Source organism: Moschus berezovskii, chromosome 5 (genome assembly GCF_049115385.1).
Source record: "Moschus berezovskii isolate FMDL1 chromosome 5, NW_MosBer_1.0, whole genome shotgun sequence".
NCBI lineage: Eukaryota > Metazoa > Chordata > Mammalia > Artiodactyla > Moschidae > Moschus > Moschus berezovskii.
In genome coordinates this window covers 67,131,404-67,157,639 of record NC_142464.1, presented here as the reverse complement: position 1 = coordinate 67,157,639, position 26,236 = coordinate 67,131,404, and the positions used below count along the sequence as shown (strand labels likewise).

The following is a 26,236-nucleotide window of genomic DNA, read 5'->3' as shown; positions in this document are numbered from 1 at the left end:
TTGCAAGTTTAGCCTTCATGCTTTTCTTGGTATTAAAACATTTTTTATTTTATGAAATAGTATTGGAGTGCATGGATTTGTTAAATGGTCTCACTTGGCAAAATAAGAAGTTGGTAATACAATACCCTGTGTGAGATCACTGCCTCCAAATTTAAAAAGTGTCAGTCAGTGAAAGACCAGGAACAAAAACTGTGGATGACAGGATCTAACCAGGCTCCGGGAGTTGGTGATGGACAGGGAGGCCTGGCGTGCCGTGGTTCATGGGGTCGCAAAGAGTCGGACATGACTGGGCGACTGAACTGAACTGAACTGAACCAGGCTGCAAGAGTTCCTATGGTACTTGACAAGTATGTGTACCCAGAGCCCAGACTCTTTTCCCTCCAGTCTGGCTTCCACACGCATGCCAGGTAATTTTATGAAACATGAATAAGGACGTATTTGCTCCCCTGTTTAAAAAACATGAGGTTTAAACACCTTTGCATGGCATCTGGGGCCCCTCATAGTCCAGCTCCACTTTATCAGCCTCCTGGAACTCTCAAGTCAGACAGCACATTTTCCATCACTGCCCAGGCAGCTCATAAACATCTCCACCTTTGCTTATGCTGGTTTTCCTGACCAGGATGCCCTGCCTCCAATTGCCTGGCAAAGTCCCTTTTTTTTTCTGTGTCTAGTATCTTTCACCAACTCAAGCAAACTCCAGGAGATAAGTAAAGGACAGGGAAGCCTGGTGCTCTGTAGTTCATGGGATGGCAGAGTCTGAGACGGCTCAGCGGCTGAACAACAATGTTACTTTCTACTTTGGAATTTTCCCAAATTTTCCCCACTCCTTACAATGTTTTAGGAGACACACTGCATGGACTTCTATGGCATTTTTAAGGAGTATTTATTTCTATGATTTTTTTAAAGGAGACATTTACTTGTCTCTCCTCCAGAACTGTGACCAAACAAGCACCTAGCTTGTTTTCCGATACTCTAATAGTTACTGAACTGAAATATATTGTTTGATATTGATTAAAGAGAAACAATGTGTGATGTAAGCCTGGTCTAATAATGTCTGAATCCATGAGAATCAGCAAGGCTCCTTCCCACCCTCAAATTCCTTCTGCACTGGCTCCAAGGAGCCTCAGATCCCACCCTCAAAGTTCCCTTCTTTTGCTTAAAGCTTATGCCGCAAGGAGTTTATCAGATTTTTTCCTGAGCCCAGGAAAGGAAGGAAAGGCAGGGCACAAGTGAGGTAGGGAAGGGGCAACAGGAGGAAAAGAGGGCAGAGAAGGCTCTGAGGAGAAAGCCTGCTTACTTAGTTCTCTCAGGGTGGACGAGGTCTTCTGGAGTTCCAGACATTGATTTTAAAAGCCACCCGCTTGACCCTCTCCAGATGTTTAGGATGAGAACTGATGGCATCGTAGGACAGAGATCACCCTGACAGTTCATGCAGAGTTCTTCCTACTCCAGGAAAGGGCAGTGGAGTTCAGGCGCCTGACCTGAGATGGTTGGAAATACCTGGTTCCAGGGAAGAAGACGAGCGATGGGGCGGGCGGGTGGGGATTTGGGGTGGGGAGTGGTGCTCAACCTGGGGGCTGTGAATAGAGGTGCTGCTGGCTCAGGGTGCCAGCCGGAGTGGAAGAGCCGGCACTGCCGGCATCTGCAGCGGGAGAGATGACGAGCTTGGGTGGGAGGGCAAGGCCGGAGCTCGGCTTTTCCAGGCCGAGGGCTGGCGAACCCCGGGACGGGACTTGCTTCGCCTGTGCCCGCCGCTGCGGAGAGCCCGCAGCCTGCCTCTCCCTGGGACCTGGGGGAAACTTTTCCAGACTTGCTTTGTGCTGGGACCGAATACTTCGGGAGCACAAGACAGGCTCCGCAGAGGTTCACGCCGGCCGAGGGGGCAGAGCCGGAGTGCGGGCGTGTGGGTGTGTGCATGAGCGTGGACCCGGAGCGACACACACTCACACACACACACTCACACGCCCGCACCCACGCGGGGCCCTCGGCCGCGCCGCCCGCGCCTCCCCGGACCTTCGCCCCCAGGGCCGATCCCTCCGATCGTGCGCTCGGTGCCCAGCCCCTGCCGACTCGGGGAACCGAACCGGATAGACAGAGACGGCAGGCAATGCCCACCACCCCGCGGCAGCCGTCCCGCAGCCCCCCGCCCGCGCGCCCGCCCGGGGAAGGGGTGAAGGCGAGAGGCGCCCGGGGCTCTTACCGCTCAGGCGGCCGAGTGCGCGCGGGAGCGGCGCCGGGTCCCGCCCCGCCACGTCGGCAGGGCCGGCGGGGACGCGGCCGGAGGGCGGGCTGCGGGGGGACGGGGCGGGCTGCTGAGCGGCCCCGCCCCGCGGCCCCTTCCCGGCCCGGGGCTCGGCGGAGGCCGGGCACCCCGCACCCGGGCCGCGGGCTTCGAGGGGGCGCTCCCGGCCGCACTTCCGAGCAACCATCGGAAACTTGGTTTTGCCGAACTTCGTGCCTCCTGGTGAGCTGGAGGGGCGCCCACCCCCGCCCGGGGCGCATCTTGGGGCTCTCCGGTTCCCTTTCCTTCCTCTAAAAGCGCCCAGGAAACTGCGCAGTTAAACCAGGAAGGGGTTGTTCAAGTTCAGTAAGAGTTTTCCAGCCCACTCCTCCGCCACCGCCCCCTCCCCATGGTGCTTTAAATAGCTTTCCCTTACCTTGTTTGTGAGTGTCACCTGATTTAAAACCAGTCAACCGAATAAAAACACTTTCTAGAAGGCCAGTTTGGAAACGTGGATCAAAATTCAAATGTGTTAGCATTGGCCCAGGAATTCCACATCTGCGAATTTGTACTAAATAAAGTCATAGGGGCACACATGTATGTCCGAGGATGTTGACTGTGATTGTTTATGGCAGAGAAAACAACCCGGAAACAAACTGTCCTCCCAACAAAAGAGTGGTGAAGTAATTTTTAGTAACTTCAAACGACCAGGTATGCTGTAGTCGTTAGAAATTAGACCTCTATGTCCAGTTTGTTGATATAGAAGGAAGGCGGGCCATAGCCGAATATTAAGTGAAGGCAGGGGAAACTTAGAACAGTGCATGTACAGTATAAACCTATTCTTGTGAGTATATAATGTATGTATTTTTGTATAAAAAGGAGATTTTAATTTTGAAAGCGGTTATTTTTTTCTGAGTTCTTCAGTGGTGTTAGCAAATTGTATTCCAGGTGTGTTTTGGTGTACCGCAGACACCGTGCCTATGACTTTTGTGTGCCTTGGGTCAAAGAACCCACCTGCTAACGCAGGAGACGTTAGAGATACCGGTTGGATCCTTGGGTCCGGAAAATGCCCTGGAGGAGGGCATGGCAACCGGACCCACTCCAGTATTCTTGCCTGTAAAGTTCCATGGAGAGAGGAGCCTGGCAGGCTATAGTCCACAGGGTTGCAAAAAGTCGGATACAACTGAAGCGACTTAGCACAGGGCACAGCAAGTTCCTTTGCCAAACCTGCCCCTCTCTACCCTGCTGAAAGGCAACAGCCCGATCAGGCGTTCCACCCCCACCCATTTTTTTAATTTAAATTTTTATTTTAATTTTATATTGGAGTGTAGTCAGTTAACAATGTGTTAGTTTCAAGTGTATAGCAAAGTGATGCAGTTATACCCATTCATGTATCTATTCTTTTTCAAATTCTTTCCCATTCAGGTTATTACAGAATATTGAGCACAGTTCCCTGTTCTATACAGTAGTTCCTTGTTGGTTATCTGTTTTAAATAGATCAATCCTAAACTCCTAATCTATCTCCCTCCTCCCCTTCTCCCCCACTACACAACAGTAAGTTTGTTCTCAAAGTCTGTGAATCTTGTTTCTGTTTTGTAAAAAAAAAAATTCATTTGTACAATTTTTAAAAGATTTTACATATAAGCACCATTATATTTGTCTTTCTCTGTCTGACTTAACATAGTATGATGATGTCTAGGTCCATCTATGTTGCTGCAAATAGCATTATTTCATTCTTTTTAATGGCTGAGTAATAGTCCATTATATATGTACCACATTTTCTTTATCCAGTCATCTGTAGACATTTAGGTTGCTTCCATGTCTTGGCTATTGTAAACAAGGTTGCAATGAACATTGGGGTGCATGTAGCCTTTCAAACCATGTTTTTCTCCAGATATATGTCCAGGAGTGTGATTGTTGGATCTATGATAGTTCTATTTTTAGTTTTTTAAGGAACGTCCCTACTGTTTTCCATAGTGACTGTACCAATTTACATTCCTACCAACAGTGTAGGAGGGTTCCCTTTTCTCCACGCCTCCTCAAGCATTTATTCTTTGTAGATTTTTTGATAATGGCTATACTGACTGATTGGAGAAGGAAATGGCAACCCACTCCAGTGTTCTTGCCTGGAGAATCTCAGGGATGGCGGAGCCTGGTGGGCTGCTGTCTATGGGGTCTGATGTGAGATGACATCTAGTTATAGTTTTGATTTGCATTTCTCTAATAATTAGCAATGATGAATGTCTTTTCATGTACCTCTTGGTCAGCTATATGTCTTCTTTGAAAAAAATGTCTGTTTAGGTCTTCTTATTTATTTTAATTGAGCCTCATTAGAGGTTTGTAAATTTTAGAGACTAATCCTTTGTTGGTTGCAAATATTTTCTCCCATTCTGTGGGTTGTCATTTCATTTTGTTTATGGTTTCCTTTGCTGTGTAAACACTTCTGAGTTTAATTAGGTCCCATTTGTTTATTTTTGTTTTTATTCGCATCACTCTAGGAGACAGCTTGAAAAAGATGTTGCCTCAATGTAAAGAGTGTTCTGCTTATGTTTTCTTCTAAGAGTTTTATAGTATCTGGTCTTACATATAGGTTTTTAATCCATTCTGAGTTTATTTTTGTGTATGATTCTAAGGGAGATCGATCCTGGATGTTCATTGGAAGGACTGATGCTAAAGCTGAAACTGCAATACTTTGGCCACCTCATGCGACGAGTTGACTCACTGGAAAAGACTCTGATGCTGGGAAGGGTTGGGGGCGGGAGGAGAAGGGGACGACCGAGAATGAGATGGCTGGATGGCATCACCGACTCTGTGGACATGAGTTTGAGTGAACTCCGGGAGTTGGTGATGGACAGGGAGGCCTGGCGTGCTGTGATTCTTTGGGGTCGCGGAGAGTCGGACACAACTGAGCGACTGAACTGAACTGAACTGATGATATTAAAGAATGTTCTAATTTCCTATTTCTTACATATAGCTGTTCAGTTTTCCCAGCACCGTTTATTGAAGAGATTGTTTTTTTTCCATTGTATAGTTTCGCTTCCTTTGTCATAGATTAATTGACCATAGGTGTGTCCATTTATTTATGGGCTTTCTATTCTGTCCCATTGATTTATATTTCTGTTTTTGTGCCAGTATCATACCATTTTGCTTACTGTAGCTTTGTGTATAGTCTGAAGTCAGGATGACTGATTCCTCCAGCAATCAAGTAAGAAAACTTTTCATATCCTTCTGTGTTAAATGCTGCTGGTAGTTAAGATGAAAGTTGAGACTTGACCTTTAGATTTGGCAGTGCGGTCACTGGTGACCTTCACAAGGGTTGTTTCTCTGGAGCTGAAGGGAAGGATACTTGCATTGAGTGGGTCTGAAAGAATGGGAGGAGAATAATTAGAGACAGTGAGTGAAACAACTCACTTTCAAGGATTTCTGGTGTAAAGACGAGCAGAGTCTGGTATTTAGATCTCAGGGTCTCTGATCCTCACTGGGTTGGAGTAGAATCACCTGAAGAATTTTCAAAATAATATGATGGCCGACTCCGTCCCACACTATTTTAAGTCAGGATCTCTGGACGTATTTGAGAGCTCCTGTTTCCTCACATTCTGACCAACACTGGTGGTATTATGTTTGTTGTTGTTCCGTCACTCAGTTGTGTCCGACTTTTTGTGACCTCATGGTCTGCAGCACACCGGGGTTCCATGTCCTTTATTGTCTCTTGGAGTTTGCTCAAACTCATGTCCATTGAGTCAGGGATGCCATCCAACCATCTCGTCCTCTGTCATCCCCTTCTCCTCCTGCCCTCAGTCTTTCTCAGCATCAGGGTCTCTTCCAATGAGTCAGCTCTTTGCTTCAAAATATTGAAGCTTCAGCTTCAGCATCAGTGCTTCCAGTGAATACTCAGAATTGATTTCCTTTAGGATTGACTGGTTTGATCTCCTTGCTGTCCAAGGGACTCTCAAGAACCTTCTCCAGCACCACAGTTCGAAGGGGGTATTATAGATATTTTAATTTTTTCCCTCAAAGGAGTGTAAATGGTGTCTCAGTTGTCTGAAGGTTATCCATTTGTTTATATCCTTTGCAATTCCACCACCCCTGATTGGGTTTGTTAGTCATTTTAATATGGATTTATGGGAACTTTTTATATATTTCTAAAATTAATCTTTTTGTGGTCATATGTGTTGCAAGTTTCTCTTGGAATGTGGCTTTAAAAAAATTCAGCAGATTTTGGTCTTAATATTATTATTTGAGTTATCAGTTTTATTTCTAGTGGTTTGTATATTTTATGATATTAATCATTTTCATATAATTTATTTCTGAGCTGTTGGTAGGTGATACTTATTTATTGATTTTAGAGAAAGTTTTTTTAAAGAGCAAAAATCACTAAAGTAATGTTTTGCTTCTGCGTGCGGACAGTATATTTGCTGGCTTTAGGCTATTTTACTTATCCTGCTATAATGCTGTTTTGTTTTTTAAAAATAAAAGTAATGCATGTACTTAGCAAAGACATTAAAACAGGACAGAAGAGTATAAAAGGATGAGTAAAAATATCTCCCTCCCTTGGTTCTTCTGCTCAAAGGTAACAGTTTTTTAAATATCCCCTCAGAAAAAAGAGATTTTTATGCAGATGTTAGCATAACTATGTTGACCCTTGCGTTAGATGCCTGTGGCTGCCATAAAATATGCCCACGAATTGGTGGTTTAAAACAAGAGAAATTGATTCTTTCACACTTTTGAATTCCAGAAATCCAAAATCAAGGTGCTGACAGGGCTGCTAGCTTCTGGTGGTTCTGGGCATTCCTTGGCTGTGGCTGCAGACTTCCAATCTCTGCCTCTGTTTTCACCTGGTCTGTTCCTTTCTCTGTGTGTGTGTGTGTGTGTGTGTGTGCCCTTTGTGTATGTCTTGCTCCTGGCAAAAAGATAACCTATGCAGGTATCTGAGGGACCAGATTTTATGCAAATACTGTCACACTCTTCTTTTCTTTGCTTTTCTTCATTTAACAGTATATCTGAAGTCTTTCCACCTCAGCATAAAAAATGTAAGACTTGCATAGAATTCCAAAACTCTTTACTATAATGACTTGTCTTCTTGGGCAATCTCTATTTCAGCCACTTTTTATTATTGTCTTGCCTAAAACTCCTACTCTGTGGACATGAGTTTGAGTGAACTCCGGGAGTTGGTGATGGACAGGGAGGCCTGGCGTGCTGTGATTCATGGGGTCGCGGAGAGTCGGACACGACTGAGCGACTGAACTGAACTGAAAACTCCTAAGTGTTAGTCGCTCAGTCATGTCCAACTCTTTGTGACCCCATGGACCATAGCCGCCAGGCTTCTCTGTCTGTGGGATTCTTAGGCAAGAATACTGGAGTGGGTTGCCATTCCCTCCTCCAGGGGATCTTCCCAACCCAGGCATCGAACTCAGTTCTCCCTCATTGCAGGCTGATTCTTTAATGGCTGAGCCACCAGGGAAGTCTGAAAAACTCATAAGCACTCCCATCTTATAAATGAACAAATGGAGTCTTTGGGGTTAAGTCTCTTGCCCAGGGCCACACAGCTAGGGCACAGCCTTGGGAGGACTTCTGCCCATCACTGTCTGTTTGTTCCACTGTCGTGCCATCTTCCATATCACCTGATTTTTGTGGGTTTTGTCGTCTCCTTAAAAACATTTCTCAGAATCGTAACAGCCTCAAAAGAATAGTCTCCTTGTTCCTGGAAACCGGTGTTATTATGCAATACCCTAATGAGCATTTGTGACCAAACCTCAAGACTTTGATCCCATGTTGTCTGAAATTCCCTCAGACCCATAGCTGGTTCCTTTCTGCTCTGTTTCACAAAGCTGGTTTTCAAGGGTCAGAGACCCACTCCTCTCTGGCCATCTCTTCTGCTCATTTAGCAAAGATCCAGCCACTCCTTGCTGATCCTCCCCTAGCCTGCAAAGGCTTCCCGTTATGTTTGATGAGTAAGAATGAATCGTGAGAAGTTGGCCTTTCCTTTCCTGCTGAAAGCAGAAGTGATTCTTACCCTGATGTCCAACTTTGTTGTGGATCAGACAGTAGGGTCTTATTTTTTTAATGATGGGAAATAATGCCAAAGACTGGGATTAATTATATAATGACTTTTTAACTCATGTGTTCAGTTCCTTACAGAACCTCATTTAAGGGAGCATCTTGGAAATAAGGTATCCTGGATGCCTGAAGTATCTTGTTAACTGGACATCCTCTTTCTGTATCATCAGCCTTTTTTCATATTGCTCTAAATTATTCTAAATGGCCTTTAGGAAATTAATTTTTAATTAGTCTTGCAGGATATCACTATCATTTATTTTTCTAGAATTAAAAATGAAAACATCTAGCCATACCAAATGTTGGTCAGAACATGGAGAAACAGAATGCAATTTCCCCCAGGTGTGCTAACTATTAAACTTTCTTAAAAGCTGATTTTTTAAAAACCAGTTCTGGAACCTAAGCTTATTTTATTTTAGTCCCCTAGGTCGCTAAAATAATGCTCCAAAATTGCTTAACATGGTAGTTGCAATTATTTTGGAAATATTAAATATGGTGATAAAACAGGCTAAGTTGAGTAACTTTCCACTGTGGTGACAATTTAACACTCAGGTTGCAAACTCTTACAGATAAATAATCTCTTAGAAAAACCTGTTTCTTCACATTGACATTGTCATAAGCTGGGTGATGATATGAATTAAAAATTTTGATTACTGTTTTAGTCTGTAGTTCAGAAAAACCTGCTGATCCATATGCTTTGCTCTGGACCTTAGAAGGGAAATTCGTGTGCGGGAGTAATTACAGTAAAGTCCGACAGATGGCGCGAAACCGTTTCTATGATATTGCTTTACTTAAGACTAAGGACTTGCGTTTTGTCAGGCTCTTTTCCTGTACCTTTAGAAGTTATTTTCTCTCCTTCTGAGAAAGAAATCTTGGTAAGTAAGAAGGCTTTTGTGGCTTTTACAAATTATGGAATAATTTCTTCAAATAAGCAAGAAAACGCTAACGTATAGGGAAATAGGTTACGTTTTTGCAAAATGATTTTAAGGTGATTTTTTTTTTTTTTTTACTGTTGCGAACGTTCTTTCTGTATACAAGAAAGAGGAAGACATGGCTCTCTTGAAAGATACAGAAATAACTAGCACTTGTCATATTTAAGGGGAAAAAAGCTAACTGATGTTATTGCTTTCTTCTGTTTCTGTCTACTACAATCTGTCTTTTCACTTTTTCCTGATTCGATGACACCTATCCTATCACATGTTATATATTTTTAGAGTAGACATGAGTGTTTGATTCTCGCTGTAACACGGTTCTGGAAGCGTTTATTTGTGTCTGTCACTTATTCATAAGCATTTGAAAGCAGGGATTGAGCTTGTGCTATTCGTATTTATATGCCCCAGCATTGAAGGTCTGGGGCAGGGCTGTCACGTACTTCACTCAGAATAAACAGTTATTAAATGAAAGAAGTGGCAGGGACTGGCCCAGAACTTGCCTTATTCAACTTTCTCACCCAAACTCTGACAAGTAAAATAATATTTCTCGCATATTTGTTGATTTGATTATGGAATCTCATGTTTTTCTGGTCTTTCATTTTTCATAGTTTTGATTTTCATAGATCTTATCCACTATTTTTTTTTCTTGATACAGAGCCTCTTGCATCTGTCTCCCCCATCTTTCATTTGATGCATTAAAGAAAAAAAAGATTTTTTTTAACCTTTCTCTTTCACTTCCTTAAAAAAAAAAAAAAAGCTGTGAGCTCTCTAATCTTCCGTTCTTTCATCTCACTTTTTTTTCCCTTCTTTTTTTTCTCCTAAACTAGAGAAGCTCTTGGCTTAAATGTAAACACTAGGAACCACATGAGGGTATAAATGATCCGGGGGGCATCTTTGTGTTTTGGAGGCAGGGTAATATAAGGGAAGCTGATCAACTTTCCCACATTGTGGCTATGTTTCAGTCCCCTGAACACAGACACCATCCAGAGACCTTTGAGTGGGTTCTCATTCAGAGATGTCAATTATCTATCGCGAGGAAGAAATTCTCTCTCCCTCCCTCTCTCTCTTTTCCCACACAAATAATACAAGTGTGTTTCTTTAATATTAGTTATATTTTCAGACAAGTCTTTCAACTTATAAAAGATGTTCAAAATCAGAGATTTTGGAAATATACAAAAGTTACGAGAAAAAATTAAATTCATCTATGATTTAGAGATCTAGGGATAATCGCTATTAGCATTTTGTTTATTTCTTTCCATTCTTTTTTCCCCCAGGCGTTGTGTATATGTTAGATTTTAATCATATTTAATAAAACTAAAGCCCTACTATGCACACGATTTTGTATTCTTTCATTCATTTACCATTATTTTGTAGACTTTCCCCACAAAGGGCAATATTTATGGCTGCATATACCATTCCATAGTATGGGTGTACCATAACTGATTAAACAATATTCTATACTTACTCATTATGATTTTTTTTTTCAGTTTTTCATCCTGATGAGCATCCTCATAGTAATATTTTTATGTGTATTTCTTTAGAAGAAATTTTGAGAAGTAGAATTGCTAAAATAAAGGTAAGCATATTTTAAAGGAATTTATCTATATGACCAAGTTGCTTTTCAGAAAAGTTGTACGAATTTTTCATTCCTGCCAGCATTAAATGAGAATTCTCATTTTAGTCCCACCTGCCAAAATTGGGTATTATATTTTTGAATTTTCCCAATTTGGTAGGTGAAAATGATCATGCCTTTTGAAAAATATTTGAGAAAAAAATCCCATTTTATCTTTAAATATCATAAATCATAGGTGTGCTAATGTTTCATCTCTAAATGCTTCATTCTGTATCTCTAAAAGAAGTACATTTTCCTAATGTATCCATATAACATTATAAAAGTTAACATTTATATCTTAACGGACTCTAATGCCTGGTCCCTCTTGAAATTCTCTCTCCACTTGTTACTTGGGTAACTTTTACAGCAGGTCTGTCTAAAATAAGAGTCAGTCTAATATCACAAGTCTCATTTAGATGTTATATATTTTTTAATTTAATATGATTTTTAATTTTTGTGAAATTGAACATTAGTCATATTATTCACTGTTGATTTTGAAGGGGTAAATTTTCTGAGCAAATAATGTGCTCTCCTTAATTTTAAACGTCCAAAATTTGAAAGATACAGGGAACAACTAAAAGGAAAATAAACCCCTCTTAAAATTTTACCATGCAGAAATAACCACTGTTAATATCTTGATATGTATCTTATATTTTTCCGTGTGTATGTGGACATATTAACTGCTGTACATTTTATAAGTAAACTACTTTTGTCACATATATATAGTGAGCAGTTTTCCGTGGAGTTAAGTTTTCATTATTTTTAAAGGCCACACAGTAGTATTTAATTGTATGAAGATACCATAATTTATTTGACAAGCTGCTTGCTACTTTTGGACACATTTAAAAAAAATAATTTACTTTGTACTGGCCCCTGTATTGTACTTTTTTACTGGTTCTAACAGGTTTTCAACTACTTCTCTTGGATTTTCCACAGTGACAATCATATAATTAAAAATAATGATAATTTTATTTCCTCCATTCCAGTATTCCTGTCTGTCATCCCCACCCCCTTCATTACAATGGCTAGAACTTATAGAACAGTGTTAAATAATAGTGGGGATTCTTGAGGGACTTCCCTGGTGGTCCAGTGACTGAGACTTCAGCCTCTTCATACGGCAACTGAAGAGTTCACACGCCACAACTAAAGATCCTGCATGCAGCACCAAAGACCTGGTACAGACAAATAAGTAAGTAAACATTTGTAAAGAGTCTGGCATCCTTGATATTGACCTTCATGGAAATGCTTTGGGAGTAGGATATTGGTTTAAATCAGATACTTGATATATTCTTTATCAAGTTTTAGAAGTATCTTTTGCATGTATACTTTAATTAACATGTTTTTAGTCAAAGATGAATGCTGAATTTTATCAAGTGAATTTTTAACATCTATGGAGATGCTCATCTGTTTTTTTCCTTTAATCCATTGCTGTGTTATTGTCATGGATTTGCTAATAATAAGTCATGGTTACAAACCCAAAACATCTGAATTAATCATCATGTGTTATTTCTTCAGCACAGAGCGAGATTGAATAGGGTTTCTCATATCTGGTCTTTTCCCTGCTACTAAATAGTTGAAGTGTATCTCTTTTATTTGCATTTTATAATAATTACTCTTAATTTTATAATATGCATACTTAAACTTATGTATTTTTCTAACAGAATATTGAGTTACTCAGTATGTATAGCTTCTTCTCAGTCAGGCAAGGATTGTAACATGCTTTTGGTCCACTCTTTCCCTCTCCCTCCACTGTCCACTAACCCCCTTGTTAACACTGGCAATTCAAACTCCAGATTGTTACTGAAATTTCCTTCAATCTGTATTAGGACTTAGCAATTCACTTTGTACTTTCTTTTCAAAGTATTCCTTTTTGATTCCCAATTTTCTTGAGTCTGTTTCTTTTTCAGAGCATAGAGTCTATCTTTTAGTAATATAGTGGGTCTGTCTTCCACATTTTTTTAGCATTTCTTTCGTGTATTTAATCTCTTTGGCTTCTTGGACTGTATTTTGGGAAAATGCGTTTTCTTGGTCTTCTGTCTCACTCCTTCTTACATTAGCAGTGCCACTCTGCAGTTCAACTCATCCAGTAAGTCTTCCATTTCAGTTATTAAGTTTTTAACGTTCATGATTCCTGCTGCTGCTGCTGCTAAGTCACTTCAGTCGTGTCCGACTCTGTGTGACCCCATAGATGGAAGCCCACCAGGCTCCCCCATCACTGGGATTCTCCAGGCAAGAACACCGGAATGGGCTGCCATTTCCTACTCCATTCTTTTTTAGAGTTTTCTCTTTTTGAGGATATCTATTATCAATGCCTGTTTTTCTCTTTTATCTCTGTCTCCTTGGGTGTTAATGTCTCTCATATTCTGTGTTTGGTTCCTTTCTGTCACAGTGTTTACTTTGAAAAAGTGTCATGCTTCTTGTTTGTGCAACCCAAATTGTGATTGATAGATAATAGTCCCTCAGTCCAACTCTTTGTGACCCCATCGACTGTAGCCTTCCAGGCTCCTCTTCCATGGGATTCTCCAGGCAAGGAAAGGTAGCCATTCCTTTCTCCAAGGGATCTTCCTGACCCAGGGGTTGAACCTGGGTCTCCTGCATCGCAGGCGGATTCTTTACCTTCTGAGCCACCAGGAATGCTTATGTATAACTGCTTGTTGATCTGTTTTCACAGCCTGCTTGTTGGAAGGGTGGGCCAAACTAGTCTGTATTAATTTTATTTTGCTGCCGTAACAGATTACCACAAACTTAGTAGCTTAAAAAGCACACTTTATTATTTTACAGTTCGGTAGGCTGGCAGTCCAATGTTGGTCTTGTTGGGTTTAAGTTAAGGTGTTGGCAAGTCTGCATTGCTTCTGGAGGCTCTGGGGGAGAATCCACTTACTTGCCTTTTTGAGCTTCTAAGAGGCTGCCTGCATACTTTGGCTCATGGCCCCCTTCCTCAAGGAAGGTCATGTCCTTCTCGTATCACATCACTCTGACCTCTTCTGCCTCCGTCTTTCACTTCTAAAGATACTTGTGATTGCATTGGGCCCACTCGTGTAAATTTTAAGATCTACTGATTAGCACCCTTAATGCTACCTGTAGCTTTAAATTCCCCTTTCCATGTCACAGCGTATTTACAAATCCTAGGATTAGGAAGTAGACATCTCTGGAAGGCTATTATTGTCTGTCATAGTTCGAACTGCTTGTGGATTTCAGAGACTTTTCTTGGTTTCAGGTCCCCTAAACACTTCCCTTTCTGATTTTATATGTGTGTGTATTTCATCGTTTTGGGGATTTAGGGCAAGAGATGGTGGCTCGAGCAGGTGCCCATCACCCTGTTGACTCTCACCATTTTTAATGTTTATAATTGAAAATATAGTTTTCTTGATCCAGAGAATATTTAGAACATTTTAAAAGTTTATTTTGTAGACAGAAATATGACTGTACTGATGGGCAATTGGGAAATGCTGTATTGGAGGAGCAGGGAGGGACTTTTCACTGCTGTGTGCCAGTTTGTAATGAAATTTCCCCAACCACGAAGAGTTTTTACTCTTCCAAAGTATGACTTATTACTCATCTCTTAACTATTTTGCAGTGTCCAGTATACCCTCAAGTAATGAACAGTAGATTTTTTGTTAATAAAACTGAACAACAAGTAGTCAAAATCTGTTCTCAGTTACACTAGCTACACAGGATCCTACTTAAGAAATGTGATTGCCTGCTCTGGTCCCCTGGGGCCTCCTAGATGGTTTTTGTGTGGAGATCAGACCCTAAATGGAATTGAGGAAGCTTTCAAGTTCTAGCCCTTTGTCCTGGTAGCAAATATTGAGTCCACAGGGTCGTACACCTGCCTCTTCTCAACCAGGTCATCTTTTCTCATTCACTCTGCTCTGTTGTCATGAGAGCCAATGTCTGTCATCCACTGTAATAGGGTGAGACTTTCTGGGCTCTGGGAAGACTGGTCTCTTTTATATGCACCCACTTTATTCTGACATGCCTTCTGATTGCTTCAATATACTTTTTAATATTTCTCTGTCATTTCCTGTTTTATCAGCGTGTCAACTGTAGGAATTTGATGACTCCAGATTATCAAGTGCCAAATCCTGCCTCTCTGAATTTGGTGCTTCTGGTCTAACGTGAATTGGAAAAACCCATACCCATTTGTATGGAAATTATGTCTGAAAATAAGATCCTGTAACTAAAAACGTTTTCCTGTGAATGGAAAGAGCAGAGTATGTGTGTTATATAAACTGCCCCTTGTGGGTCTGTGAAGGCACTGCTAACCTCTGCCTGTAGGTAGTTCCAGGCAGGTATGGTGTGGGCATTCTAGAGTGGGTATCGGAGGCTGCTCTGTGGGCATCACAGCTACCACTGCTGCCCTCAGGATGCTGCTGTGGGAGTTAGGTGGCTGTGGGTCCTGGTCTGTCCTGGCCAGCTCTTGTTCCCTGTGGGTGCTTTTAGGTATTTTTCTGGCAGATCAGAGCTGGAGCGGCGTAGACTCATGAGTGTGTGTCTGAATTGCTAGGATTGGCTTCTTGCTTGACCTTTGGCATAATTTTAGTTACCCCTCTGTCTCCATCACAGTCAGGGGGTCTGTGGGCTGGTGCATCTGCCTCCACGCTTCAGCTAGTCATCAATGCCAGGTTTGGCCTGTATTAACTGTATCTTCTCAGTGGCTCCACACAGAGTAGCGGTATCTCTGCCAGGTTTTGGTGAAGCCCAGTTCATGGAGTAGGAGAGTGTCAGTAGTTCTTTCTTGTAGCGTAAGCGGGGCCTCATTCCTGTCTTCATTTGTTATTGTTCAGTCCCTGAGTCACGTCTGATTCTTGGGGACCTCGTAGACTTCAGTACATTAGGCTCTTCTGTCCTCCACTGTCTCTTGGAATTTGTTCAGATTCACATCCCTTGAGTTGGTGATGCCATCCAACCATCTCATCCTCTGTCGTCCCCTTCTCCTCCTGCCTTCAATCTTTCCCAGCATCAGGGTCTTTTTCAATGAGTCAGCTCTTCGCATCAGGTGGCCAAAGTATTGGAGCGTCAGCTTCAGCATAAATTGTTCCAATGACTATTCAGGGTTGGTTTCCTTTAGGATTGACTGGTTTGATCTCCTTAAAGTCCAAGGGACTTTCAAGAGTCTTCTCCACCACCACAATTAAAAAGCATCAATTCTTCAGCGCTCAGTCTTCTTTATGGTCCAACTCTCATTTCTCACATTTTCATCTACCCTCATAAAAGGATTCACCCCCTGTCATATGCCACAGACATTTAGGGGTCAAGCTGCTGGTGGATGGGCCTTCCAATCAGGCCTCAGGGACTTGTCAACCACCTTCCTCCCCATCCTTTTCATTTCATATTGCTTTAGCCAAATTGAGTTGAGGATCTGAAGATCTAGCCCACTGTTGGCATGGATCTGCAACACTCACCCGGAGGATCCCTCAGGCTCATCTCAAAATTCAGATGCACAAACTCCAATAGGCCACACTTGCATGCGTGCTCCATCGATTCAGTCATGTCCAACTTTTTGTGACCTTATGGGCTGTAACTCTTCAGGCTTCTCTGTCCGTGGGATTTTCTCGGCAAGAATGCTGGAATGGGTTGCCGTTTCCTTCTCCAGGGCATGTACCGCACCCAGGGATGGAACCTGTATCTCTTACATCTCCTGCATTGGCAGGTGGGTTCTTAACCACTAGTGCCACCTGGGAAGCCCAGGCCACACTTGGTCCCACTTTACTAAGAAAGATACAGGAGAGGAAATAGAGCTCAGGTTTCCTACATGGTATTTATAGTTCATACACAGTTCTTTCAGCCTGGATGCTATTTACTGTTCAGTGGTCATATTTTTTAAATTATTTGTATTGGCCGTGTTGGGTCTTTGTTGTGGCATACCAGTTGCGGTATGTGGGATCTTAGTTCCATGACCAGGGATTGAACCTGTGCCCCCTCCATTGGGGGTATAGGGTTTTATACCCTGGACCACCAGGGGAGTCCCCTAAACAGTCATCTTTACCAGAAGTGCTTTTTTCTGAGAACACTGCTGATATTCCTCATGTTTCAGGTTTTCAGAAAAGAGATCAGATTAGTCCGTGAATAAGGAGAGAAATGGATTTGTTAACCCTTCACCCGTGGGGAGGTGGTATCACTGGTTGTAGCAGATGGCTGGAGTAGTACCAAATTGAATACTGATGTAGACTCAAGAATGTCTGTAGTTTCTGGCAGTAGCTCCTTATTTACCCTTTTGAATAATTTTAGGTGATTAAACTAACCAGTAAAACATTTTGAGGGGATAAGAGGACTGTCCTTTGAAAGAGAAGTAAAGTATTCTGAGTCCAGTGAAAAGAGACCATGGTCATGTAGTTAACTTTTAAGACAATTGATTTAAAGTCTTTGGCAAGCAAATCAGTGCATGTGCTTCTATGGGGACAGTTTCTATTGACTTCTTTTCTTCTCCTTTTTTAAATTAATGGACTTTATTTTGAGAGCAGTTTCTGGTTTATAGAAAATTTGAGTAAATAGGTTAGAGAATTCCCATATACCCCTTTTTTCACTTGACACAATTTTCTCTATTATAACATTTTTCGTTAGTGGTCTGTTTATTATAATTGATGAACTGATATTGATATACTATTAACTAACATCTGTACTTTACAAGTATAGATGGAAATGGCACCCCACTCCAGTGTTCTTGCCTGGAGAATCCCATGGGTGGAGGAGCCTGGTGGGCTGCAATCCATGGGGTTGCTAAGAGTCGGACACGACTGAGCGACTTCACTTTCACGCATTGGAGAAGGAAATGACAACCCACTCCAGTGTTCTTGCCTGGAGAATCCCAGGGACGGGGGAGCCTGGTGGGCTGCCATCTATGGGGTCGCACAGAGTCGGACACGACTGAAGCAACTTAGCAGCAGTAGCAGCAGCATGCTTTATATTAGGAAATAGTCTTTGTGTTATATTGTCCTATATGTTTTGACATATGCATAAGGTCATATATCCACCATTATAATATCATATGGAGGTAGTTTCAGTGCCCTAAAAATCCTGTGTGCTCTGCCTGTTCATCTCTCCCTCTAACTTTTGTCAACCACTGATCCTTAATGCCTCTTTAGTTTTGCCTTTTCCAGAACGTCAGAGAGTTGGAATGATACAGTTGGTAGCCTTTTCTGATTGACTTCTTCACTTAGCAATCTGAATTTTGGTTCCTCCATGGCTTGACAGGTTATTTTTGTTGTTGTTGCTGAATAACAATCCATTGGATGGATGTACCACAGCTTGTTCACCTTTTTTACTTGTTGAAGGACATCTTATAGCTTTCAGTTGGGGGCAGTTATGAATAAAGCTGTCAACATCCACCTGCAGGTTTTTGTGTGGACATAGATTTTCAGTTCATTTGGGTTAATACCTAGGAGTGTGATTGCTGGATCATATGGTGAGGCCATGTTTATCTTTAAGTAAAAAAACTGTCAGACTATCTCCCAAAGTATCTGTGCCTTTTTAAATTTCAACAGTTAATGAAAGTCCCTGTTGCTCCATATCCTCACCAACATTTAGTGCTGTTTGAGGATTGTTTGGCCATTCTAATAGGTATGTAGTAGTTCCTCATTTGGAGAAGGCAATAGCACCCCACTCCAGTGTTCTTGCCTGGAAAATCCCATGGATGGAGGAGCCTGGTGGCCTGCCGTCTATGGGGCCGCACAGAGTCGGACACGACTGAAGCGACTTAGCAGCAGCAGCAGCAGCAGTTCCTCATTGCTGTTTTAATTTTCAGTTCCCGGATGATATATGGTATTGAGTACCTTTTCATGTCCTTATTTGCCATTTGTATATCTTCTTAGGTGAAATATCTTTTGTCCGTTTTTAAATGGCATTGTTTATATTTTGTTGAGTTTTTCTTCATTTCTTTTGGATACAGGTTCTTTATCAGATGTGTGTTTTGCAAATATTTTCTTCCCGTCTGTGGCTTGTCTTTTCACATTCTTAATAGTGTCTTTTGCAAAGCAGAAAAATTTAATTTTAATGAAGTCCAGTTTAACATTTTTTCCTTTCACAGATTGTGCTTTTGATGTTGTGTCTAAAAGTCATTGCTAAATTCATGGTCACCTAGATTTTACCCTATATTATCTTCTAGAAATTTTATAGTTTTGTATTTTACATTTAGCTCTAACATCTATCTTGAGCTACAGTCATTTTTTTTCTTTTTTGCATGTAGAATGTCTAGTGGTTCCAGTACTGTTTGTTGAAGAGACTAGCCTTTCTTCACTGATTTTTCTTTGCTTCTTTGTCAAAGATCAGCTGACTGTATTTGTGTGGGTCTATTTTTGAGCTGTCTCTTCTGAACCAGTGATCTGTCTGTCCATTCTTTTAGCAGTACCACACTGTCTTGATTGCTGTAGCTTTATGTAAGACTTGAAGTTGGGTAGTGTCAGTTCTTTGAGTTTGTTCTTTTAATTTTTTTCCCCTATGAATGGACAGTGCTTTCTTTTTTATCCACCTGCCTCAAGCTTGTTTTCTTCAACCAGATAGTTTGAATATTATAATGTGGTAACTCTAGAAATACTGGAATGTGGTAAGTCAGACTTCCCTCTTTCCCAGGATTTGTTGTTGCTGCTTGCTGTGGGGTGTATTTGTTTAATATTTTTTTTTCTTGGAGTATAGTTACTTTACAATGTTGTATTGATTTCTGCTGTACAGCAAAGTGAATCAGCTGTAAGTATTTATATGCTCCCTCTTTTTTGGATTTTTTTTTACATTTTTATTTATTTATTTTTGGCTCTGCTGGATGTTATTGCTGCACATGGGCCTCTCATTGTGGAAGTTTCTCTTGTTGAGGAGCACAGGCTCTAGGGTGCACTGGCTTCAGCAGTAGTGGCATTCGGGCTCAGTAGTTGTGGCACACCGGCTTAGTTGCCTCGAGGCATGTGGAATCTTCCCAGACCAAGGATCTAACTCCTGTGCCCTGCATTGGCAGGTGGATTCTTAACCACTGGACCACCAGGGAAGAACCATGTTTAGTGATGTTTCTAAATTATCTTTGTAAAGACTGTTTTCCTTCTTGTGTGTGGCCATTGAATTCTCTGTTCCATTGGCTTAGTGGTCAGCTAATGATTTGGCAGAGGTTTTCTTAAACATCTGGGAAACAGAACAAAATAAAAAACACCTGATCTTTGCATATAGGCTCTGTGTTGAAACACTTCTTCAGGGCTTGTCAGGCTGTTTACAACTCTGACTTAGCCTTTACTTTCCCCTTGCACAGAGCCTAGAAGTCAACCAGAGGTGGAAGTTTAGGATTTTTCCAGGTCTTCTCTGAGCATGCATCCAGACCTGGGCATGTATGTGGCCTTCTCGATTGTTTGGTGGACATGGAGCTGTTCAAAGCCTTTTTTCTCCCCTGTATCTTCTTTCCTAGCTCCTTTCTTTCTGGTTTTGGTATATGTGCTGCCTGCCCCATCCCTTATCCCTGGCTCCAGGTGGCTGTAGGTAGTGTACATGCCTTTAAGGGTTTCCAAACACTGTCCAGGAGTCTGCTTCAGCCCTGAGAAAGTTCTGAGTTGGAGTAAACAAAGACAGGCTCCTGAGTGGAACACACAACCACAGTTCTTTGATAACGAGGTCTTCGTTGCCTTTCCTGGCACCAGCAACTTGCATAACTGGAAAAAAATGGCACATTAAATTATGGGATCAGAAATGATCCTGATAGTAAATGAAGAACTCGTTGATATGTCATGTTTAGTAATCTGAGGATTAAGAGTAATCAGCCAATGTTTATACATCTTAACATATTTTATATTTCTAGAACTGGATGCACATCAGGATGTTCTGAAGAACAGCAGCAACCCTCCGGGAGATAGTCACTGCAACGCCATGATCAAAGACAAAGAATCTCCCATCAGAAGCTGTCATTTTGTTTACACTGTGGCCTTAGTATTTGGAACCATAATCCAGTTCTCTGATGAAAGTGAATTTGTGGTAGACATGTCAAAAACAAGCCTTATTCATGTTCCCAAAGACCTGCCACCAAAAACCAAGGTCTTAGACTTGTCTCAGAACAACATATCTGAGCTTCACCTGTCTGATGTCAGCTTTCTCTCAGGGCTGAAAGTTCTGAGACTTTCCCATAATAGCATACAGGGCCTTGATATTAGTATTTTCAGGTTCAACCATGATTTAGAATATTTGGATTTATCTCACAATCAGCTGCAGAAGATATCCTGTCATCCAGTCACCACGAGTCTCAAGCATTTAGACCTTTCCTTCAATGACTTTGATGCGGTGCCCATCTGCAAGGAATTTGGCAACTTGACCCAACTGAATTTCTTAGGATTAAGTGCTACAAAGTTACAACAATTAGATCTACTACCAGTTGCTCACTTGCACCTAAATTGTATCCTTCTGGATTTGGAAGATTATCATATGAAAGAAAATAAGAAAGAAAGTCTTCAAATTCTGAATACAAAGAAACTTCACCTTGTTTTCCACCCAAATAGCTTTTTCTCTGTTCAAGTGAACATATTAGTGAATACTTTAGGGTGCTTACAACTGACTAATATTAAATTGAATGATGACAATTGTCAAGTTTTACTTAAATTTTTATCAGGACTCACTAGAGGACCAACCTTATTAAATGTTACCCTCAACCATATGGAAACAACTTGGAAATGTTTGGTTAAAGTTTTTCAATTCCTTTGGCCCAAACCTGTAGAATATCTCAATATTTACAATTTAACAATAGTTGAAAGCATTGATAAAGAAGTTTTGACTTATTATAAGACAACATTGAAGGCACTGAAAATAGAACATGTTACAAACGAGGTTTTTATTTTTTCACAGGCAGCATTATACAGAGTGTTTTCTGACATGAACATTCTGATGTTAACCATATCAGACACACGCTTTATACACATGCTTTGTCCTCAGGAACCAAGCACATTTAAACTTTTGAACTTTACCCAGAATGCTATCACAGATAGTGTCTTTCAAAATTGTGACACTTTAGCTAGATTGGAGACGCTTATCTTACAAAAGAATGGATTAAAAGACCTTTTCAAAACAAGTCTCATGACTAAGGATATGCTTTCTTTGGAAACACTGGATGTTAGTTGGAATTCTTTGGAATATGACAGACGTAATGGAAATTGCACTTGGGTTGGGAGTATAGTGGTGTTAAATTTATCTTCAAATGCACTCACTGACTCTGTTTTCAAATGTTTACCTCCTCGGATCAAGGTTCTTGATCTTCACAATAACAGAATAAGGAGCATCCCTAAAGATGTCACTGGTCTAGAAACTTTGCAAGAACTCAACCTTGCTTCCAATTCTTTAGCCCACCTTCCTGGATGTGGTATCTTTAGCAGCCTTTCCATACTGATCATTGATTATAATTCAGTTTCCAATCCGTCAGCTGATTTCTTCGAGAGCTGCCAGAAGATTAGGTCCCTCAAAGCAGGGAACAATCCATTCCAATGTTCCTGTGAGCTAAGAGAGTTTATCCAAAGTGTAGGCCAAGTATCAGGTGAAGTGGTAGAGGGTTGGCCTGATTCTTATAAGTGTGACTATCCGGAAAGCTATAAGGGAACCCCTCTAAAGGACTTCCATGTATCTGAGCTATCCTGCAACACAGCTCTGCTGATTGTCACCATTGTGGTCCCTGGGCTGGTGTTGGCTGTTACCGTGACTGTCCTCTGTGTCTACTTGGATCTGCCCTGGTACCTCAGGATGGTGTGTCAGTGGACCCAGACCCGGCGCAGGGCCAGGAATGTCCCCTTGGAAGAACTACAAAGAACTCTCAAGTTCCATGCTTTTATTTCATACAGTGAACATGACTCTGCCTGGGTGAAGAATGAACTAGTACCTTGTCTAGAAAAAGAAAATATAAGGATTTGTCTCCATGAGAGAAACTTTGTTGCTGGCAAGAGCATCGTGGAAAATATCATCAACTGTATTGAGAAAAGTTACAAATCCATCTTCGTTTTGTCTCCCAACTTTGTCCAGAGTGAATGGTGCCATTATGAACTCTACTTTGCCCACCACAATCTCTTCCATGAAGGATCTAATAACTTAATCCTAATCTTGCTGGAACCCATTCCACAGAACACCATTCCTGATAGATACCACAAGCTAAGAGCTCTCATGGCACAGAGAACTTATTTGGAATGGCCCAAGGAGAAGGGCAAACATGGACTCTTTTGGGCTAATATTAGAGCTGCTTTTAATATTAAATTAAGACTAGTCACTGAAAACGATGATGTGAAAGGTTAAAAAAAATAAAACGTCTGAAATCCAATTTAAGAAACCATCATTCACTTGGATTCTGATGGACACTGGTTTCAAGTTATTTCTGAATGCTGCCTCCATTATTTCCATGAATGCAGGGAAGACTTATTGAAAACCATGTTTCAGCTGAACTGGAAACCAGGCTGGGGACTGAGCTAGTAGTGCTCAGACTTGCTGATTACAGGTAACTTAGTCTCTCTGGTTTAGCCATTCTGTTTCAAATTGAAACAGTCTCTGTCAAATGAATGCTCAGTCATTCAAGGACATTTCCCCTCTCTCTCCTTTCCCGAGTGGCTGTTGTGTGAGCAGGAGTCTATGAGACTTGCTGGCCACAAGGGAAAAGTCAGCCTCAGAACTGTATGCAGTGGTGCTTGGAGAGTCCTGTGGATCTTCATCAGCCTTGGGGTCGGCTCTGTCATCCTGCTCTACTTTGGGAGAAAATAGACCAGATACAGAAATCAGAGACCCTTTTTTCTTCACATCTGAGTAATACTTTACAAAATGTTTGACCTTGCTATACAGGTACGGAATTAGTCAGTGGGAACTTATGGCATTTTACATATATATATATGGGGCTTCCCAGGTGGCTCAGTGGTTAACATTCCACCTGCCAAGCAGGAGATGCAAGTTCGATCCCTGGGTCAGGAAGATCCCCTGGAGAAGGAAATGGCAACCCGCTCCAGTCTTCTTACCTGAAAAATCCCATGGACAGAGGAGCCTGGTGGCTACAGTCCATGGGATCACAGAGTCAGATGTGACTGAGTGAATAAACAGCAACTATATATAAATATATATATGTTATAGGCTGTTGAGGCCAAAGACATGATTTACCTGCTTGCTAAGAAAATTCAGAGCCAAAATTATTTGTAACTGATTATTGAATAGGAGTTTCTGGTTGTGTTAGAATTTTGGTGAATGCTTCAAAACTGCAAAAAGGTGGTAAATATCACCACATTTTAAACAGATATTAGACAAAGCCAGGTTGGACTTACTAAAAAAGGGCAGAAAGAGGCCAGTAACTATCAACTCATGTTACCCATCTTCAGAGGCTTGGATTCAAAAGAGTGATTGAAGAGTCGTTAAGTAGAAGTTCTAGACCTTAGGGAGATGGCTTTGGATTTATTCTTGACTTCCTGACATCTGTCTTGGCTAAGCCACCAATATCTCTCACCTGTATGACTACAGTAACCTAACTGGCTTCCCTGCTTTTACTCTTGCCTCATATATTCTCCAAACAGCAATCAGAGGAATTGTTCTTAAAATATAAATTATTTTAAGCCATCCCCCTGCTTAAAAGGTTCTAATGACCTCCCCTTGCAGTTAATAAAAGTTGAGCCCCTTGTCAGGACCTGCTGTGAGGATGGGGATGAAGCAGGGGAGGGGGGCTGCCTGACTCATGACCGCCATTGAGAGGAATGGTGTACGGGTCTGCTAGGACTGCCCTGCCACACTCCACAGTCTGGGTGGCTTAGACAACAGCAATGTATTTCTTACAGTTCTGAAGTCCAGGAAAGGGAGAGATTGGCAGAGAGAATGGGATGGAGGGGTGTGAGAGCATGGTTAAGAGACATGACTAGGATAACTGCAATATAAATGGAGAATGCTTTGATGCTCAGTCATGTCCAACTCTTTGCAACCCCATGAACTGCAGCCTGCCAGGCTCCTCTGTCCAAGGGGATTCTCCAGGCAAGAATACTGGAGTGGGTTGCCATGTCCTCTTCTAGGGGATCTTCCCAACCCTGGGATTTAACCCAGGTCTCCCACATTGCAGACGGATTGTTTACCATCTGAGCCAGCAGGGAAGCCCTAATGAGAATGAGAACATAGCAAAGAAAAAAGAAAAAGCCACACACTGTGAAAAGAGGAAGTCAGTTTCTTCTAGATTTCTGGAGATTGGTTTGACTAGAAGAGAATGAGAATAAATTATAGGCAGTGAAAGGGACTTCAAGGGATTTCTAAAGCCACAGGGACTTTCTGGGGATTTCTAGTTATAGTTAGTTTAGGAGGAGTCTCAACAGTCGAGTCTAAGTATGAAGTAGTTTTTGTGAGCAGATTTCTGACCTCTTCAGTCCTTTTGAGGTATTAACAATGCAGTGTAGCTTAGCATTTTCAATCTCCAATTCCATTTAAGCTCATCTCCTTTCCCCATATCATAGGGTGCAGATTCACATCACAAACAGGTATCTCAGTGCTGCTGACCCGCTCACTGCCTCCCCTGTATGCATGTGTGCCTGGGGAAAACGTGAGGACGGCGAGGAGGTGGTGTTTGCACTATCTGATTCAACTGCTTCAGGGAGTGCTTGCCCCAGTTGTTGGCAGCTCTCCTTAGAATAGGGGGTAAATTACACTTCCGAGTCCTTGGTTTTGGACCCAAGTCATAGGAAAAGTTCTAGTCTATACCCTACACCATACTCTGTAGAACCAGCTGGTTTAATTAAGAAAAAAAGAAAGTGAAAGTCACTCAGTCGTGTCTGACTCTTTGAGACCCAGGCCAGAGTACTGGAATTCCCCAGGCTGGAGTGGGTAGCCTTTCCCTTCTCCAGGGGATCTTCCCAACACAGGGATCTAATCCAGGTCTCTCACGTTAAGAGATTACAAAACAGAATACTTGGTCCAATGTCATCTGAGGAGTGTGTGTGTGTGTAAACTGCACAGATTTATTGCCTAGCAGTTTAGTGACCAGCATCAAGAGCCTAAAGCATGTTTATATAAATATTAAAAAGTCTGCATGTTTGCTACAAAAATGATACTGATGTATTGTATCTCTATCTGGTAAGATGATTATTGATTTGAATTTTTATTTTTATTCATTTGTATTTCCTGAGTTTTCTTCAGTAAACACGTTTCTTGGATAATAGAAAATTAAATTAACTAAAAAAATGGCCTTTGAGAAGAACGCGCGTGCATGCTTAGTTGCTCAGTCGTGTTCGACTCTTGCAACCCCATGGACTGCAGCCTGCCATGCTTCTCTGTCCATGGGATTTCCCAGGCAAGAATACTAGAGTGAGTTGCCATTTTCTCCTTCAGGGGATCTTCCTGCTCCAGGGATCAAATCCGTGTCTCCTGCATAGACAGGCAGATTCTTTACCACTGAGCCACCTGGGAAGCCCTTGAGAAGAACACACACACATCTATTTATCTGACCTTGTTATAAAGAACTCTTTTAACCTA

At 41.7% G+C, this 26,236-nt stretch overlaps 2 protein-coding genes across 6 annotated transcripts in view; one reads left to right on the top strand and one right to left on the bottom strand.

The window, feature by feature from the left end:
• The window catches only part of FAM114A1 (family with sequence similarity 114 member A1), a 79,939-nt gene extending 77,501 nt beyond the window's left edge, over window positions 1-2,438 (bottom strand). Inside the window, exon 1 of one of the 3 annotated variants that reach the window (XM_055433991.2) lies at window positions 2,201-2,438. In XM_055433991.2, coding sequence (XP_055289966.2) covers window positions 2,201-2,429 — 229 coding nt within the window. In that variant the 5' untranslated portion in view covers window positions 2,430-2,438. Of the gene's footprint in view, window positions 1-1,297; window positions 1,883-2,200 lie in introns of those variants that run through there. The other 2 variants (XM_055433990.2, XM_055433993.2) reach the window with 2 other exon arrangements.
• Window positions 2,326-24,782, top strand: TLR6 (toll like receptor 6). Of its 3 annotated transcripts, none has more exons than XM_055433982.2 (4): window positions 2,326-2,464; window positions 10,695-10,783; window positions 11,806-12,008; window positions 20,589-24,782. In XM_055433982.2, exon 4 carries the CDS (start codon window positions 20,657-20,659, stop codon window positions 23,048-23,050), a length of 2,394 nt encoding a protein of 797 aa, XP_055289957.2. In that variant the 5' UTR covers window positions 2,326-2,464; window positions 10,695-10,783; window positions 11,806-12,008; window positions 20,589-20,656; the 3' UTR covers window positions 23,051-24,782. The 3 variants fall into 3 exon arrangements, with proteins under 3 accessions (XP_055289957.2, XP_055289959.2, XP_055289958.2); XM_055433984.2 differs by lacking the exon at window positions 2,326-2,464 and adding an exon at window positions 2,857-2,932; XM_055433983.2 differs by lacking the exon at window positions 2,326-2,464 and adding an exon at window positions 9,068-9,150.
• The last annotated feature ends 1,454 nt before the right edge of the window (window positions 24,783-26,236 follow it).